This window comes from Vidua chalybeata, chromosome 6, assembly GCF_026979565.1.
Source record: "Vidua chalybeata isolate OUT-0048 chromosome 6, bVidCha1 merged haplotype, whole genome shotgun sequence".
Classification (NCBI taxonomy): Eukaryota; Metazoa; Chordata; class Aves; order Passeriformes; family Viduidae; genus Vidua; species Vidua chalybeata.
In genome coordinates, this window is record NC_071535.1 from 57,551,473 (window position 1) to 57,567,835 (window position 16,363).

The 16,363-nt window shown below is 48.7% G+C and overlaps 3 protein-coding genes across 8 annotated transcripts in view; 2 read left to right on the forward strand and 1 right to left on the reverse strand.

Annotated features, from left to right (window-relative positions):
- The window catches only part of RNF141 (ring finger protein 141), an 87,563-nt gene extending 79,059 nt beyond the window's left edge, over positions 1-8,504 (forward strand). The window contains exons 4-5 of the mRNA XM_053946094.1: positions 4,506-4,767; positions 7,934-8,504. Coding sequence (XP_053802069.1) covers positions 4,506-4,767; positions 7,934-7,987 — 316 coding nt within the window. The 3' untranslated portion in view covers positions 7,988-8,504. The remainder of the gene's footprint in view (positions 1-4,505; positions 4,768-7,933) is intronic.
- Positions 725-3,563, reverse strand: ADM (adrenomedullin). Of its 2 annotated transcripts, none has more exons than XM_053946097.1 (4): positions 3,458-3,563; positions 2,768-2,878; positions 2,340-2,480; positions 725-1,852 (listed from the first exon to the last, which is right to left on the reverse strand). In XM_053946097.1, the coding sequence occupies exons 2-4, from the start codon at positions 2,863-2,865 to the stop codon at positions 1,549-1,551; spliced, it is 543 nt and encodes a 180-aa protein (XP_053802072.1). In that variant the 5' UTR covers positions 2,866-2,878; positions 3,458-3,563; the 3' UTR covers positions 725-1,548. The 2 variants fall into 2 exon arrangements, with proteins under 2 accessions (XP_053802072.1, XP_053802071.1); XM_053946096.1 differs by having other exon boundaries at positions 2,768-2,881.
- An 844-nt stretch (positions 8,505-9,348) lies between the features above and the next one.
- The window catches only part of SBF2 (SET binding factor 2), a 233,612-nt gene continuing 226,597 nt past the window's right edge, over positions 9,349-16,363 (forward strand). For 4 of the 5 annotated variants that reach the window (XM_053946078.1, XM_053946073.1, XM_053946076.1 and 1 more), the window contains exon 1: positions 9,349-9,437. In XM_053946078.1, coding sequence (XP_053802053.1) covers positions 9,383-9,437 — 55 coding nt within the window. In that variant the 5' untranslated portion in view covers positions 9,349-9,382. The remainder of the gene's footprint in view (positions 9,438-16,363) is intronic. The other variant, XM_053946075.1, reaches the window with a different exon arrangement.

Below are 16,363 nucleotides of genomic sequence, written 5' to 3' on the forward strand. Positions count from 1 at the left end.
GTTATTCAAATTCACTTGTTTAGGTTTTAGGTTTGTTTTCTTCGAGTGCAAGGAGTAGACACCAATAGATGGTGCTGGTGGTGCATTAATAAGGTTCAGTTTCACATTTGTTTTCTGGTCTGTGCTTGGAATTTGTTAAAAAAAAAAAGAGAGAGAAAGAGAGAACAAAACAAAACAACAAAAAAGAACAAAACAACAAAATCCCTCATGATAAGCTTTTATCCAAAATGTTCTCCCCACACTGAACCGGTCACTGTTTAACTTTAACCTGAACTGTGGCCCAGGAAATCCTTCAACATAAATAACCTTGGAAGCTGCCATGACCATTTTTGGAACGTGCTGCCTCAATAAATCTGTTACTTTGTTGTGCAATGTTGAAGTGTGCAGTTGTTTCTCTGATTAATTAGGGCAAAAAATAAACTTGCACGATCAATCCAAGCTGTGACACGTTTCAGCCCTGGCTTGAACATGTGGGCAGAAAAGAGCCTTAGAGCCTTCTCCACAGACCTGCCCTGGAATTTTCAGATGCATTGCTGGCTCAGAGTTTACTCCATTTGATGAGATAAGGTGGCTGCTAACAAAGTCTGCAAGGGAAGAGTTTTGCTCTGTCCCAGGACTGCCACTCTAGCTTAGCATGAGTAGGACTGAACATGGTGAGAAATGATTCATCTTGACCACTGCCCCCACTAAAGACAACATAACCGAAGTGTTTTATGTAATTGTGTTTATTTTATTTCACATATTACCCATGGAGAACAGCTGATACATTCTCTATATCTTTCACCAGTCTGGAATGCAAGATAAAAAAAGGTATGGAAAAAGAGTTTAACGTTTGACATTCATGATATGAAAAATAGAGGGGATACAATGTTTTAAAATGCCCTTATGCAATATATATATATATATATATATAAACCGTATAAAAATAAAATATATTTTTCAAAAAAAAAAAAAAAGACATGGCACAGAACAATCTTAAATACCAATGCATATCTCGTGATCCACACACACCGCACTTAAAATTAACAAAAACCACGTACAATTGCACTTTTCCTCTCTGTGACGTTCAAGTATATCGCAGTCCCCGCAGGGACTAATGAGTGTCCGATTCCCTGCCGGGTGCACATAACGCAGAGGGTAGAGCAGATGAGGGCGGCCTGTCCTTGCCCACGGCTGACGCGCACCCTCCAGCCCTCGGGGGCAGAGGGCGAGGCCGGGGCCCGTCGCCCACCGGCGGGTCCCCCCCTGAGCATCCCTTCCTCGGGGCGGCGGGGCGCGGGAGGGCGGCCAGGGCCGCCCGGCCCCCCGGGAGCAGCGGCGGCGCCTTCGCGTCGCGGGCGGCGGCGGCTGCGGGAGCCGGCGGTGCCCGGCCCGGGGAGGGCCAGAGTCCGTGGCGGGCGGGGGGCGCAGCGTCCGCTGCCCTTCTCAGCTCCCCCGGAGGGCGCGCCGGGGTCCCGCCCGGGCAGGCGCTCTCCGCGAATCCTGGCGGATCTCAGCCCGTGCCTCAGTCCATCCGTCGAGGCGGCCTCGGCCGGGTCTTGCGGCGCTTCAGACTCCGAGGACGGCGGCGAGGGGCTGCGCCCGGCGCGTCCGTGGGCGCCGCCCGGAGCTGGGGGAGCGCGCTGGGCTGCGGCGCTCGGGCAGGGAGCGTCGCCGGCGGCCGTAGCCCTGGGGGCTGATCTTGTTGGGGGGGGCGGCATCGTTCCTATCGTTGACGGCCGCCCTGTGGAGCTCGTCGACCAGCCAATGCACCGTGCACGTCCCGAAGCGGCACGCCTTTGTTTGGAAGTGGGGGAATCTGTTAATGCTCTGGCGGTAGCGCTTGACGCGGATGTGAGCATCCTCCCGGTTGCTGCAGGAAGAGAGAGAGCGGGCGTGAGAAGAGCGCAGTGGGGGCCCGGAGGAGGGACCCGGTGGGCGAGAGAAGGGGAAGGCAGGGAGCCCCCAGGCTGGAGACGGGCTCGTCCCCGCGGTGCCCAGCTGCCCCCCAGCAGTCCCGGCTGTGCCCTCCGCGGGAGCGCGGAGCAGAGCCTGCTGCCCAGGCGAGGAGAGGCCCCGCCGGTTTACGGCTGTTACTTTTTCCTACGCGTCCAAGGCTCGAGTTACTATTTATATCTGGCTTTCGCAGCAAAGGCGCTACTATCTCCCGCCAGCTAAAGAACGCGGGGAAAGGAAGGCGGGAGGCTGCTTTCAGCTCGATGGGCAGCCCGGGCAGGACCTGCCTCTGGGGCGGGGAGGATCGACAGCGAGAATAACCCTAAACACCCGGAAACGAGGGGACCCCGAAACTTTCCAGTGTCTCGAGCAAGTGCCCGAGCCCAGGAAGGGCTGGAATTTACCTGGGAGGCGAGACTCGGGAATCCTCCTTCACGTCCTGGGTGCGTATGAGAGGCAGCACGTCGGCGGCTGCCCCCAGCCCTCGGAGCAAGCCCGCAGGCTTCACGTCCCGCTTGGCTCGGCTTAGTGCCCATTTCGTCCATCTGAAAGAGCACAAGGGAAGAGGAGAGCCTGTTATCGCAAGTCTGCAGGGCGGGAGCCAAACCAAATAGATTCGAGAGGCGAAAAATCTTTGCCAGCGCCGAGATTTTTTCCTTTTTTTTTTTTTCCTCCCCCCAATGTTTCCTGAAAGGGCACGAGGCCTTTAAGGAGCTGAACAATTCCTGCAGGGAATCCAGTGCCTCTGATCGCTGCCGGACCCAGGCGCGGGGGCTCGGCAGCTCGACGCGCGGCGCGGGGCGCTGGCAGGAGGGCGCGCTCCGATACTCACTTTCTTTTGAACTCTGTCGCTACGTCCACTCTTGCAGCATCCACCCCGAAGAAAGTCACAGAGCCGAGATAGAGCAGGGCTACGTGAACTAGTTTCATTCTGGCTGGGCTCCTGCTGGAAGGAAAAGAGAAGAACTATAAGCATGCTTGCTAATAAAAGTCAAGTAAGGACTGTCCTTTATTCCTGGTGATTCCAGAGACCTCCTTCCCTCGCAGAGCCCCCAGGCTACCGGGGACTTTGTGTCTGATATGAAACAGAAGCTAATATTTGCTCAACAACTTATCACAGAGTAAATAACAGAGCCTCCAAAGTTTACGTTTGTCGAGAGTTTAGTTGCAGAGGCGGCTGAAAACCAGCAGGATTTCCAGAATACCCCCAGCGGCTTGCACTAGGATTTAGCAAACCCATAAGATCAGAGAGAGCTGGCTATCGGACGCATCGTTTCCAAACTCCAGCAAGTGTTTACTGCCGAGAAGTTTATTCCCTGATAGCTCCTCTTCACAATTCACACGCAGAATCAGCTAGTTCTGGATCTTATGTTGTGAACTGCAGCTGATGCCAAGAGCCAGTGCAAGACTCCACAGCATAACTCCAAACTCTTCCAAACAGTCCAAATTTAGTAGAATTTTACTTGCGTTCCACCTCCCCTGAATCTTTTGTTGCTGCCAAGGAAAAAAAAATAGTTCTTACCTGACAATGAGGATAATCCACTGAGACAAATGTTTTTGTAGTAGCGATCCGAGCTTGCAGGGTTTCCTGAGGAGCGAGAACTCCTCCTTTGTGTGTGTGTGTGTGTGTGAAGTAATCACTGCCGAGCTCTGCGCTCCACTGCTCGCTTTTATAGAGCAGCGCTGAGAAGTGGGTGGACCTTGGCGTGGCTGGGCGATCTCTCTTTTGGCACCCCCCCCACCCCCACATTTCAAGCACTCCTTAAGCATTCTGACCTGGACTGGGGGCAACATTGGGGGCGGGGGAATAAGAGGATTGTTGAAAATTATCTTAAACAACCCCCTTGGTATTTTGTTAATTATAACGGCAGCTTTTAGGATTCTGAGTAATGGCACAACTTGCAAAATCCGATGAGCCCCTCAGCCTGTTTTACAGGGGACAGACGTTTTAACCGCCGAAATACAATTATATTTATGCTGTCTGTAGCATAATTTCTCATTCTAGACATCTTAGCTTCAGGTAGGTGAAAGCAGGGGAGTGGAAACCAGATTCAATCCATTCCAAAATCCATGAAAATCCATCAAATATCAAAGTTCCAAAAATAAACCCATATTTGGACAACGTGAATTTATAATGAGTAACTGGAATGACAGCCTTCTTTACATAAGTAATGAGGTGGCAAATCGGGCATAATTAATATTTATGACTCAACTTGGGTGCATTTTTTATCTAACAAAATGAATTTTGATTTACTTGATCGATTCAAGTAGATCACGATTCAAATGGATTTGGCAGATGAAGGTTAGAGGCCAGTTCTGTGCCTTGGAACAGAGCAAGTGGCATTGCTTTGGGGCAAACACAGGGTCACTGAAACGCCTGGGGTTACGGGCGCTGGGAAGATACGCCGTGCCTTGTGCTATTCCCTATCCGCAAACCTCACGGACGTGAGTGCGGTTACTTCCCGGTCAGAAAGCTGAACCATTGCAGGATCGGGGTCTCTTACAGCATTCTCCCATCTGGCCAGCAGCAAAACCTTAGTCTGACCACCTTGTTGTTGGGTTTTTTACAGTCTTTACCGTCTTTGCTCCGTGACGCTTCAGAAATGCGGAGGTCCGGCTTCGCAGGGGGTGCTGGAAGCCAGAAGCGGATGGACCGTGTCTCCGCTTACTTGTCGCAGTGCAAATTCGGCGGGACGGAGGGAAATGCCCCAGGAGATCTGCGCCCTGGGGCGCCAGGGTCCCCTGGCCAGCGAGAGACGCTCGGCAGGAAGGAATGAGCTGGTGAGGTGTTTCTCTCGCATCTTGCCCCAAGCAAAGCGTTTCAAAAGTCAGGTGAGTGAGTGTGTGCTCGTGACTCTGTGCCTTTCTAGATAACCGCGGTATATAACAACACCCTGGAGAGGTATGTGCAGGGGGATGACGGAAACTTTCCTGTGCACGGCTCACTCGGTCTAAGGCGCTCTCTCCCTCCCTCCCTTTCCCCGCTCTCCAGCTCCAGACATTTGGAGCTTTCTGTCTCCGGCATCTACCTGCGCGGGACAGGCTGGCCGGGGAGCTGCCATCACCCGGCCGGCGGGGAGGGCCAGCACTGCCTGTCGCTGATCCCCATCGCATCAGCCCCTCTGCCCCGAGCCCCCTGCGCGGCTCTCGCGGGGCGAGGCCGGTGCCCCGCCGCACCTGCCCGGCCGAGCGCGGGGCGGGACGCGGCGGCGGCCCCGGAGCGCCGGCAGCCGGCGGGGCTCGCCCCCGTCCCTTCCGCCCGCAGCTCCGCGGAGCCGCAGCCCCGCTGCCCGCGCCTCGGACCGGGCTCCGGAGCACAAACGGGCAGAGCGAGAGGCTTGGGGCGGGGGGGGAAACACAGGGAGGAAGAAATAGGAAAATAAGTGGTCTAGAACGGGATCGTATCGTGACCAGGGCTGCACGACTGCATCAGCCCGCGATGGCTGGATTTTAGAGACCTCATGAGGCAGCTCAAACTCGTGCGGGTTCAAGCACTTCCTTGATTAGCAGAAGTTTAAACTGAATCTAACTTTTTTTTTTTTTCCGAATAAGAAGGCAGGATATTTTATGTGATAAGCATTGCTTTGACTCAAATTAAGTCTCCCATTCCAGTAAAAAAAAAAAAAAAACAAAAAAACAACCCCACACGTTTCCTCAGATGCTGGAAAACCCCTCATTAACATCCTTGGCTTAAACGGAAAGTGTATTTTGTATACTCTAAGCCAAACAATGCAGAAAAAAAAATCCTGCGTTGATTTAGGAATAGTAATAACAGTAGTAACACAACTCTCATGTGACTTCCATACTGACTGTAACTATAATCTCAGTGATACAAAATTACTTCAAGTAAATTCATGAGGTGGCAAACTCTGACACATAAATGATCAGTTTGTTGCTGATGTGATTTGTGAAAGGGCGTCAGCAGGTAAAGCTGGTTCAAATCTACCACAAAACATCATGTTCTTTGTTCAGATGCTCATTTTGTTCTTTCTATGAACTTGCATTCTCATACAGTTTGGAAATGAGCAATAGTCACTAAATTTGTACTATGATGTAACAGTGACCACTTAAAAAAAATATTCCACAACTAGTTATTTCCTTAAAAAAAAAACAAACAAACAATTCCACTGAATGTTCCATAGCAATATCATTCACAAGCTTTGAGTCTGAGGCAATGCCAAGCAGTTCAGCAAGACCAGTGTGTGATGTGAAGTGCAGGGTCTCCTGGATGTTGCCTCATCCGTGGCGGGAAGCTGGCCTGGAGGAGCAGCCAGCTCCTGTTTACTGCTTATCTTGAGTGTACCATTCAACCTCTTGGTGTTCCCATACAGAAGACCTTACAACAAGTATCTGCTCTGGCAGGGACATGGTGAAGATGAGTTGCTGTTAATAGAGCATTTTATTCAGGCTGAGATTCATTCGAAAAGAAAAGGTCTAAAATCTGTGGGTAGCAATGGGGAATCATTGTGAGGCAAATATTCGGTGCTGATTATGGAAGAAAACTGTTGTTTGAAGCCAGTGGAAGTGCCTTTGCATGTTTCACTTTGTTTAAACAAATTGTTCTGAATTCATACGCCATGAGTATGAATAGACTGGATTGTATTTCAGGCTGCATGAAATCAGCAGAAAGATAATTCTAATAGAAGAATGGCACCCCCTGAAGGATCTAAAACCTCAATCAAGCTCCACACATAAAAACCTTACTGTTAGTGCCTGCACTCAGCCAGTTCTCGACGTGCCAAGAGCACAGCAACAAAGGGGTGATTCCATTTTGGTAGCCCCGTTGGAGGTGCTTTGGTGAGCCTTATGTCTGACAGGTTTGAGTATACCAAATAAAGCCTACAAAGTCAGTGGGGAATGTCTATTGGTAAGGGAAAACCTGGTCAGGGTCATGGCTGCTCCCCTGTTCTGGCATGGGTAGGGGTGGCACTGGATAGAGACTGCAGGCAGTGTGAATTCCCTGGAGGAGGAGTGAACTGTAGAAGGTATTGTGGAGGTTCACACCTTGTTGTTGGCAAATGCACAATGGGAGCGTGGCAACATTGTCCCTTGAGTGCTTTCAGGCTCTTGGAGAGGCTGCAGCCTTGCAATTCTTCCCCTGGGGTGAATGCATGACTAGGGGCTTGTGCAGACCTGCGCCTTGGTGTCCTCTGTGAGCCCCTGCTTCTCCTGTGAGGAGCTAGGCTACCCTGCTGCAAGTGAGGGAATTAAGGTTTGGTGGTCTGGATGAGCATTCAGTTTCACTTTCCATTAGAATTTAGGTGAACAAACACTGTGTCTGCTCCACTTCTTCATTTGTCCTATAAGAACGTAAGATTGCTCTATACTTAAGGGAAGTTGCCCAGAGAAGTTGTGGATGCCACATCCCTGGAAGAGTTCACGGTGTGGTTGGATGGGTCTGAGCAACCTGGTCTAGTGGAATGGGTCCCTGCCTGTAGCAAGGGGGTTGGAACAGCATGATCTTTAAGATCTCTCTTGACCCAAACAATTCAGTGATTCTGTGAAATAAATAAGCTCAAGTGAACTTCCTGTTTCTCTTGAACCAGCATTTATTGATGTCCTAGGAAAGGTGTGAGTGATTCTCTCCTGCTAGAGGTGCTGTGTTAAAAGAGCAGTGAGATTTTACTATTGAGATTCGTTATTGCATATTGAATCTTTTTATGAATGCAGATACCATAACTCTAAGGTCCTATTTCAGCTCCAAATTAGGTAATTCCTTAGTGTCTTTAAACTTTCCCTCCAGGTTTAGCTGTACAAAACATTATCCCTTGCTTTTGTGAGCTGTTGTTGTGTCCTGCAACCAAAATGCCTATGCACAACTTAACAAAGATATTCGTACCTAACTTCTACCTAGAAGTGACTGACCCCACAGACTGCATCCCTTTCTCAAAAAGTATGGTCAATCTTTTTTATGTATATATTACACATTTCTCTTTACTCCTAAACAAGGAAATGTATTAGGATTGGATCTTTACACATGTCATTTGCTTCAAAACAGCTAAATCACGAGGCTGATGACTCCGAGGAGATGTCAACCTCTGCCCTCCGCTGAGGAGGCACAAGCTCCCGCTTGAAGCTTCCTGACCAATTTGCATCTGGCTTATCAGCAAGACACTGCATCACTATGTCCCAGCTAAGAGGTGTAAGAACGGCGTGTTTGAAGCAGAAATGTCTCTGAGACCACTGACGACTGTCTGCTGGGTCCCTCGTCAGGGTGGATCGTCAGGAGCGAATCCAGTTTGCTGCACTTCCACACTCAGCCCGGCACCCACGACTGCTCCTCGCTGGAGTGCAACCCATGTCCTCCGCGCTGGCTCTTCTCTCTGTGCTGTCAAACGGGGCGTACACAGAAGCTTATCAAAGCGGTTTCTGCAGGCTCAAGCGCCGTACTGTCCGCTCGTTTAACCTCAGCATCTCCGCGACTGCTGGCAAAGTCCACCGTGCTTTCGACGGCCACGGTCCAAAAGGTGCCTGCCTCATCTGCACGTTATAAATAGCACCACGGCAGCTCCCGGCGCGGCCTCGCTGAGCGCCCCGGCGGCCACCGCCCGTGCCCGGGCCAGCACGTCCGAGGCCACGCGGGTCACGCCGAGGCACCGCTGGCCAGTGCCCGGCCAGGCTCGGCCCCGGCGCCGCCACCCGCGGGGAGCAGCAGGGCCGGGCCGTGCCGGGCCGGGCAGCACAGCCCGCTCCGGCCCGTGGGTGCTGCTGTGAGGGGACCCGTGCCGACCCTCGGCACCGCCACAGAGCTCAGCGGGGCCGCGGCACGGCTCCCCCCGCGGCGGCACGTCCCGCACACCCCGGACAAAACGTGACCGGGACACATTCTGGAAGCGCAATCCCCGATTCCCCAGGCCGGGCCGGCGGGGCCGCCGTTATCTCGCCGCCGGCTTCCATTTCCGCGGAGCCTCGGTGAGGGCGATGCCCGGCGCCGGCAGCTCCTCGCGGGACGGGCGAGGTGCAGCCCCGCTCAAACCCTTGAGTCTCCCCGGGCACGCAGAGCGCTCCGACCCGCCGCGAGTGTCTTTTGTAAGGGGAACGAGCCCCGGACCCGCTGCCCCCCGGGCGGCCACCGCACAGGGGGAGGCAGCCGGGAGACAAAGCCCCCGCGCGGGCGGGGCGCGGACCTCCCCCGCCGGGCCCTCCCCGCCCGCGGGGGGCTGCGAAGGGAGGCCGCGGCGCCGGCAGCGGCGTCCCGGCACGGCGGTCGGCCCGGGGCAGCGGCACTGCGGGACAGCCGGGCCGGGCCGCCCCAGCCCCCGCCCAGCCCCGGGGTCACGGCGAGCGGTCCGGGCGGCGCGCAGGCGCACGGCGTGCCCGCGCCTCCAACATGGCTGAGGTGGTGCCGTTCCTCCTGCGGCGGGCGCGGAGCGGAGGATGCTGAGCCTGCCCCGAGCCGCCGCCGCAGCCGCTGGGGTGGTGAGGCCGAGGCGCGCCCCGCGCAGCCATGGCCAGGCTGGCCGACTACTTCATCGTGGTGGGCTATGACCACGAGAAGACAGGTAGGTGTGGCTGCGCGCAGCGCTGCCCCGCCGTGCCTGGCCGCTCCCCGCGCTCCTGCCCGGCCCCGGCCCCCGCCCGCCTCCGGCCGGGCCGCGGGAGGAGGAGACTGCGGCGCACACGGGGCGCGCGTCCGGCCGGGGGAGGAGGGGGTGAGGGCAGCGGGGCGAGCCAAGGGTTAATCCCCCTTTCCCGAGGGGGAAGCGGAGGGGCTCCGGCACCGACCGGCCGGGGCAGCCCCGGCCCGTCCCGCCCGCCGGGAGCGGCTGCGGTTCCTTCCCGAAAGCGCGGGCAGGTTCAAACGGGGCCCGCGGCCGTGCCGGGCCCGGCGGCCGGAGCCGCGGGGCAGCGCCGGGGCTGCCGGGTCCCCACCTGTGTCCCGCCGGCTGGGGCGCGACAGCCGCGCCTCCCGGGAGAACAAAGGCTGCGATCGGCGAGCAGCGGGGTTTGCCCCGTCCCGCTGCTCATCCATCGCCTGTTGAGCGGTGCCGCGTGTCCCCCGGGGGAGCGCCCTACACCGAATGGGGAAGGAACGGGTGCTTTTCCTGAAGCCTCGGGATACGTTCTGTCTGCTGGGGGGAAAGGGAAGTGGTGTTATCTGCTGTCGTTTTGTGGGCAAAGAGAGAGTGGTTTGTGTTACGTAACTCTCCGTTATGGTACCGGCTTTGTTGCTGCAGAGACCTCAAATCAGTGTTTAAACTGACTGGAAAACGAAGTGATTGTCAACTGGAATGTGTTTGTGCTGCGTATTTCAGAGCGATCTTTGAATGTATATTGTTAATAAACAACATTTTAAACAGTCGAATGTTCCCTAATTTATTTGACTAGGCATAAACCAAACAACACTCAAGTTTGTTACTCAGACTAAATCTTTGAAGTAGCAATTGTGTGTCATCTGTATCTATTCATTCAAAAAGTGCACCTAATAAACTCAGACTATAGGATTTTTTTTTTAAAGAAATATAATTTTTAGAGAAATCATTATATTCGTGTGTTTCAAGATGCAGTGTCGTACAAAGTTCTGCTAAGGGTGTCTTGGATTTTACTGTTCTGCAATTATTATTCTATTAATTACATCCTGGTTTCCCCTCCCACCCCATTTGATAATAGGTTTGTCCTAATTGTACTGTCAAAATCAAGCCATGTGAAATAGGAAGTATTTTATTTAAAAAATAAAGACCTTTTGTCTCTCTCCTCTTTGGAACATTTTCCCTTACAAAGGAGAGAGAACCCAAATCAAAACAAGCAACCAAAAAAAACCCCAGATGTGCTTTTAAGAAGACAAAGCAAGTAGGCTGCTTACTTCATGGGTATGATCAATCTGACAGAGTATGTGAAGTGAAATTACAGATTCCATTGGAAAGCTTTATGTCTGTAAAATGTCTTCATCTGTAGCATTTTAGTATGTGTTTAACTTCTCATACATAAATTGTCTCATGAAGTTTGGTAGAATTGCTTGCATGGGTGAAATTGAGCAGATTCAGAAATTGAGCAGATTCAGAAATTCAGCAGATTCAGAAATAACTTCTGAACCTTAATTTAAAAAGGTCATGCCCAGAAAGTAATTGTTTAGACTTTATTATTTAAATTACTTGTTGCTACTTTAATGCTTCATAATAAAAATGCTTGAAGGAACAACATTCTATTGAAGACTAGGCATGCATTGTTTTCCAAATTCCTTTACCCCCACATGCAATCCCATAATACATGGAGTACTGACCTTTATTTTTCTTATAAAACTCAAGTTTTTTGATGCACTTATTATGCTTCCTTCTACATGAAAAGCAGGGACAAACATTTCTAGGATTATAGACTAGCTACCCTTGAAGCTTTTATATTTTTAAGTATGTTCCTTTTCTTTTCTATTTTTTTTTCATCTGCAGCTACCTTCTGGCTTGGTTTTAATGTGCTTGACTTTAATGCTGAGTGTAATTACATTTTGTAGTGTTTTTTTTTTTTTTCCTTTTTTTCCCAGGCATAATCTGTGGAATAGCTTTGTGTAAACAAGCAAACAGAAATGCTGTACCCTTCCCCCCAACCTGTGTGTCAGCAGCATTTGGATGATAAACACTTGTGGTTTATAGGGAAGGGTGTTTATAGTAGTGACTGCTCTCCCAGGAAAGCCCCACTGTGTCTGCTGGCTCTCCTCTCACTGCTTATATGGATTTATTTACATGTGCCAATATCTTACCCCTGAAAATGTGGTAAAGGTGATTTTCTGGCTTTACTCAAAAAACATCTGCTAAAATGCAATGTTTATGCAGTTTAGGAGCAGATTTGTATATTTTTTTTCTTGTTTTGGAACAACTTTGTTACTGATGCTACAGGTTTTTATCCAGCATAGTCTTCAGGGGAAGTGAAGAGTTTTATTGTCCTTGAATAAATCAGAGTGAGTCCTTTGGGAATCAAGCATGTGAAAGTCCACTCCTGTTCTGGTCTGGACCTGTGTAAACTGATGTTACAGCAGCCCTAGTGCTGCCATTCCTATTGTGTTAAATCTTCCTTTGGATCCTGCTCACTTTAGGATACTGACCCACCCAAAAGACCTTTCTTGCTGGGTGTGTTACCTGTGTTGCTGTATTGTCCTTGGATTACTTTCCTGCCCATTTTTCAAACAACGTTGGCTCATCAGGATGTCAGATGAATTGCCAGTATTGGAATGAAGGAGGGTCAGGAGCATGCTGAAAGACAGATCAGTGCACCCTGAATTTAGATCAGCCTAAATGGTCCTAGAGCCTTGGGCACAAAGGTGTTAGTGAGGTGCCTACATGCTCCAAGGAGACTAAGGGGAGCCCTTGGATAATTTGCCTGACAGGCAGTTCATTCACGCTTGGCAAGTTGCACAGAGGCTCTGCCTGAGCGGAGAAGGAGCTTTGCTGTTGACAAGTGTCAGTAGAATTGCAGGCACTTAGGAGTTGAGAAGTCTTTGTGTTGTTGAGGATGACCTGATTCACCCAGCTTTTTCTGTGTTTCAGGTGCACTGCTCTGTGTTCCTACTTAAGTTGCTCAGTCTGTGTCTCTCACCATAAAACTGAGCTGCAGTGGATCATAGTTTTAATGGCTGTTGTGTATTTTAAGAACTCGTTCTGAGCCACTGCTCGGAACGGCAGCAGCAGCAGCTGCTGTCAGAAGTGCATGTTAAGTGTCCTGACAGAGTTGGAGAAACCAGATTTATAAATCCCCCAGCTTTACTAAACCCCTTTTTTTTTTGTTCTAACAGTGCAAGCATGAGGGATTTCAGGGATACTTTTTCAGAGTAAAGCAATCAACCTTGGTGTATTTTGCCTTCAGCTGAACCTTGGCTGAGGTAGATAACCACACTTTCCCCCAGCATATCAGTGCAGTATAAAGCTGTTACATAACTGGCTACAAAAGACACTTACAGAAGTCTCTGAAAGGAGCAAAGGTGCTACCAAATGTAGGCATTCTGGGTTAGCAGCTAGGAGAAATCCCAGGAGGCCTTATTGTTCATGCATTTTATTTTTTCATGGGTTTTGAAGTGTGTTTGATGTGCTTCGCCAAAAAATTCTCATGTAATATGTCTGAATAATGGAATGTGGATGGGATTTAGGAAGAGCACAGATGTTTGCAAAGATCACAGAAGGGCATAAGAAAATGCCTTTTTTGTTTTGTTTGTTTTTGGTTTTGCTCTCCCTAATCATAAACTTATCTCTAGAATGTACATACAGTGATACTTGGAAAAGGTAAAAGAGAGAACATTCTGTGTCTTCCTTAGCTCAGCAGCTGAAAGGCAAGGATAAAAAAGAGAGGATCCAAAGACTGGATTTGATTAATTATCCCATACACCTGTAGCAGCTTTCCTGTAGGATGCTGTTTTGTACCCAGAAGTTAAAGGAGAAAACCTGTGAGGTGGAGCAAGATGTTTTCTGTGAGGTTTGGTCGCTCTAAGAGGACAGAGGAATGCTTTGCTCTTGATTCTGTGTGCAGTTGCAATGTGTAGGACAGAAGGCTTGCAACAGTATAGCAGTTTAATTTGGCTGTTGTCACAACTGATAAATGCTGGTGTAACATGTGTAGGCTCTGTTGTGGTTGTTTCTGTTCTGATTTTTATCAACTCCTCTTCAGGGAAGCCTTTATTGTGTAACATAGCTTTGTATCTCAGAGGATTTTGAAACAAGACAAGTGATTGTTGATGGAGTGGGAGAAATTTCTAAATGGAGTTGCCCGATTATTTTTTTTTTTTTTTTTCCTGTGAGCAGATTTTGCCTGAGAAGAATATAATATCATGAGGATTTTCTGGTGTATTTGCTGTATATTCATGGTTGGGCATTTCACTGAGCTAGTGTGTGTATAAGGAGTGGATAATTGCTTGATGCCATGGTATGCAATCTCTGTAAAACAAAATGTAGAAAAATAAGGGAATAAAGCTGTTGCTTCAGTGGCTTTCTTATCTGTGCTGTGGCTTAATTTGATTCAAATGCAATCCAGGGAAATCTCAAAGGGATTAAAAAAGCAACAAAAACTAAATCCTTCTTATTATGGCAGGAGAATTTTTGTAGCTGGAATGAAGCATCAGGTGCAGTGCTGGAAGTGGAGCAGCATGCAGGAGTGTGCCTGTGTGCTGCTAGGAGATGGCTGCAGGTGGCTATGGCTGGGTAGGGCATGGCAGCCCAAAAGCATTGCAAACAAATTAGTTGATCAGTCAATGAAATTATCTTTTCCTTCTTGTGCTTTCCTTTTCAAATACAACAGATCCCACAATACTGTGCTGAAACAGAATGAGGGAAAAACATTTCCATTGCATATGGTTTTGTTTGTTTTGATTGTGGCGGTGTTTGTTTCTTTGTTTGGGTGTGGTTGTTTTTTTTTTTTTTTTTGTTTTTTTTTTTTTTGTGAGATAAAGCTCTCTTGAAAGTCTGCTTGGAGGACCCCCAGTATTTTTTGGTAGCATGTATTCCTAAAGATATTCAGGCAGTTTCTTCTAGTACATAATGCTGACTAAATTATTTTGATTTTGGTTTATGAATTTATAATTTTGGAGAAATCTTAAAATCAACAGAGATTATGGAGATCATCTTTCCCTCACACGTCTCTAATGAATATTTCTAAAGAACTTGGATTTCAGACTCTTTACTCAGTCTTGCCATTATAATAACAACAACAGTAAAAATACTTCTTTTTCAGACTTTGATTTTAAACTAAAGTATTCCTGGAGGCTGATTTCTTTTTTTCTGTGTAAGCTGTCTTCATTTGTTCTGAAATACGAGGACACAGATTATGTTGAGGGAAGTAGCATTTCCTATCTTTGTGACTAAATTGCAGTCAAGGAACTCTCTCTTCCCTGTTCTGTCCTGGATTAACTTCGTGGATTATCTGACAAAAAGACACTTTTCCTGCAGCCTGCTCATGGAAAACAGTTTGTTATGCAAGCCTGAATAATGTGTAAGCCCTGGCCTTCTATAACCACAATCATATTTTTCAGTGGAGGGACAATGAGACTGACATTTAACTTCTCCAACGTCCCAAACATAACAGTCTTGTCTTGTAACAGCAAGGAGGAGAATTATACTGCTGTGGTAGTTCTCTGACATCAGTTTGAAGTACAAGCTACCTCCCCAGTTACTGCTGCTCACAAAGGAGAACCTCAGTCACTGTACAATTTATAAAATGTGTAACAGCAGATTCACAGTTCGGCCTCGGTAACTCTCAGTGAAAGTTGTATCCTGCAAATATGTACTGCTGAGTAGGAGGTTTTCCTTTGGTTCATCTCTCCTCTTACTCCTCTTTGCAGTAGCATGAGAATTCCAGGCTCCTTGCTTCTATAGTGAAAAAAATGATTTCTAACAATAGCATTATCAGTATTGATGAGATTAATTTTCTTCTGCTTGGCGTTTTGGGAATTGTGTTCCATTTATATGTGTTTGTTGAAATAAATTATTCCTGTGGTGTCAGTGGTATGTTCTGAAGTCAAGGACAATCCAATTAGTGTTGATTGGGATTTGGCAGCTAAATCCCTGCTCATTGAGCCAAGAACATGCTGGTTATTGCTTATCTGCTAGTGACTAGATAGATCCTGATTTCATGTCTCTAATGTTTACAGTTCTCAGTTTTCAATCTTCTGCAAATGAATACTATGAAAAAATGCCATCATTGAACAGAGCTTGAATTCTTTGTTTCCTTTCTGGTAGTGTTGTGCTCAAGGTGTCAAAGTAACCACAAAATTTCCACTGAGCTGGATGTGGCTGATGGGCTGTCACTCCTGCAGCCAGAAGCAGCACTTGGTGACAGTGTGGTCTGTGGTTGTGTGTAGCTGTCGTGGAGGAAAGCTGAGAGAAAGAAAAAACAAACTCATCATAATTCTGGCTACAAATTCAGGATAGTTGTGTGGAAAACCCCATTGGACCATGGGAGACCTCAGTGGATAAAAAGAGACAAAGGAATGTTACTGGGCTTACAAAATCAATCATTCAGAAAGAAATTCAAGGGGGAAAAAATAGAAGGTAGGAATAATGTCCTTATCATGTCCTTTTACCGTGGTTCATATGTTGTTTCCTAGGATTTAAAACCCCAGAAAATCCATTATCTGACACTTGGTTTGATCTTCAGCAAGATAGAAAATGTTAGTGTCAGGTTGGGTCTGCTGGAATAGCAGCTGGAAGGAAGATGAGACATTCTGGCAGAGGATTTCTCAGATACTTGTGGGTGAAAAGGGATGACAGCTCTTCTTTCTGGAGCCTTGACTTCAGCTGTGGAAGGTTCTGAGTTTTGTTGAGCTCCTTTTGCCAGCTGCTGTAGACAGTGATGCCAGGATATGGAGTGTTGTCAGACTCTGTAGTGGGCTGTATGTCACTTCCTCGTGGTTTAGGAACCCTTTATAAGACATTGGCCACTCCTCCTGCTTACTGTGTTTGACACATTCTGGTATTTTAGAATGCTTTCTGTCTTCTGGGTTTACTCCAGAAGAATC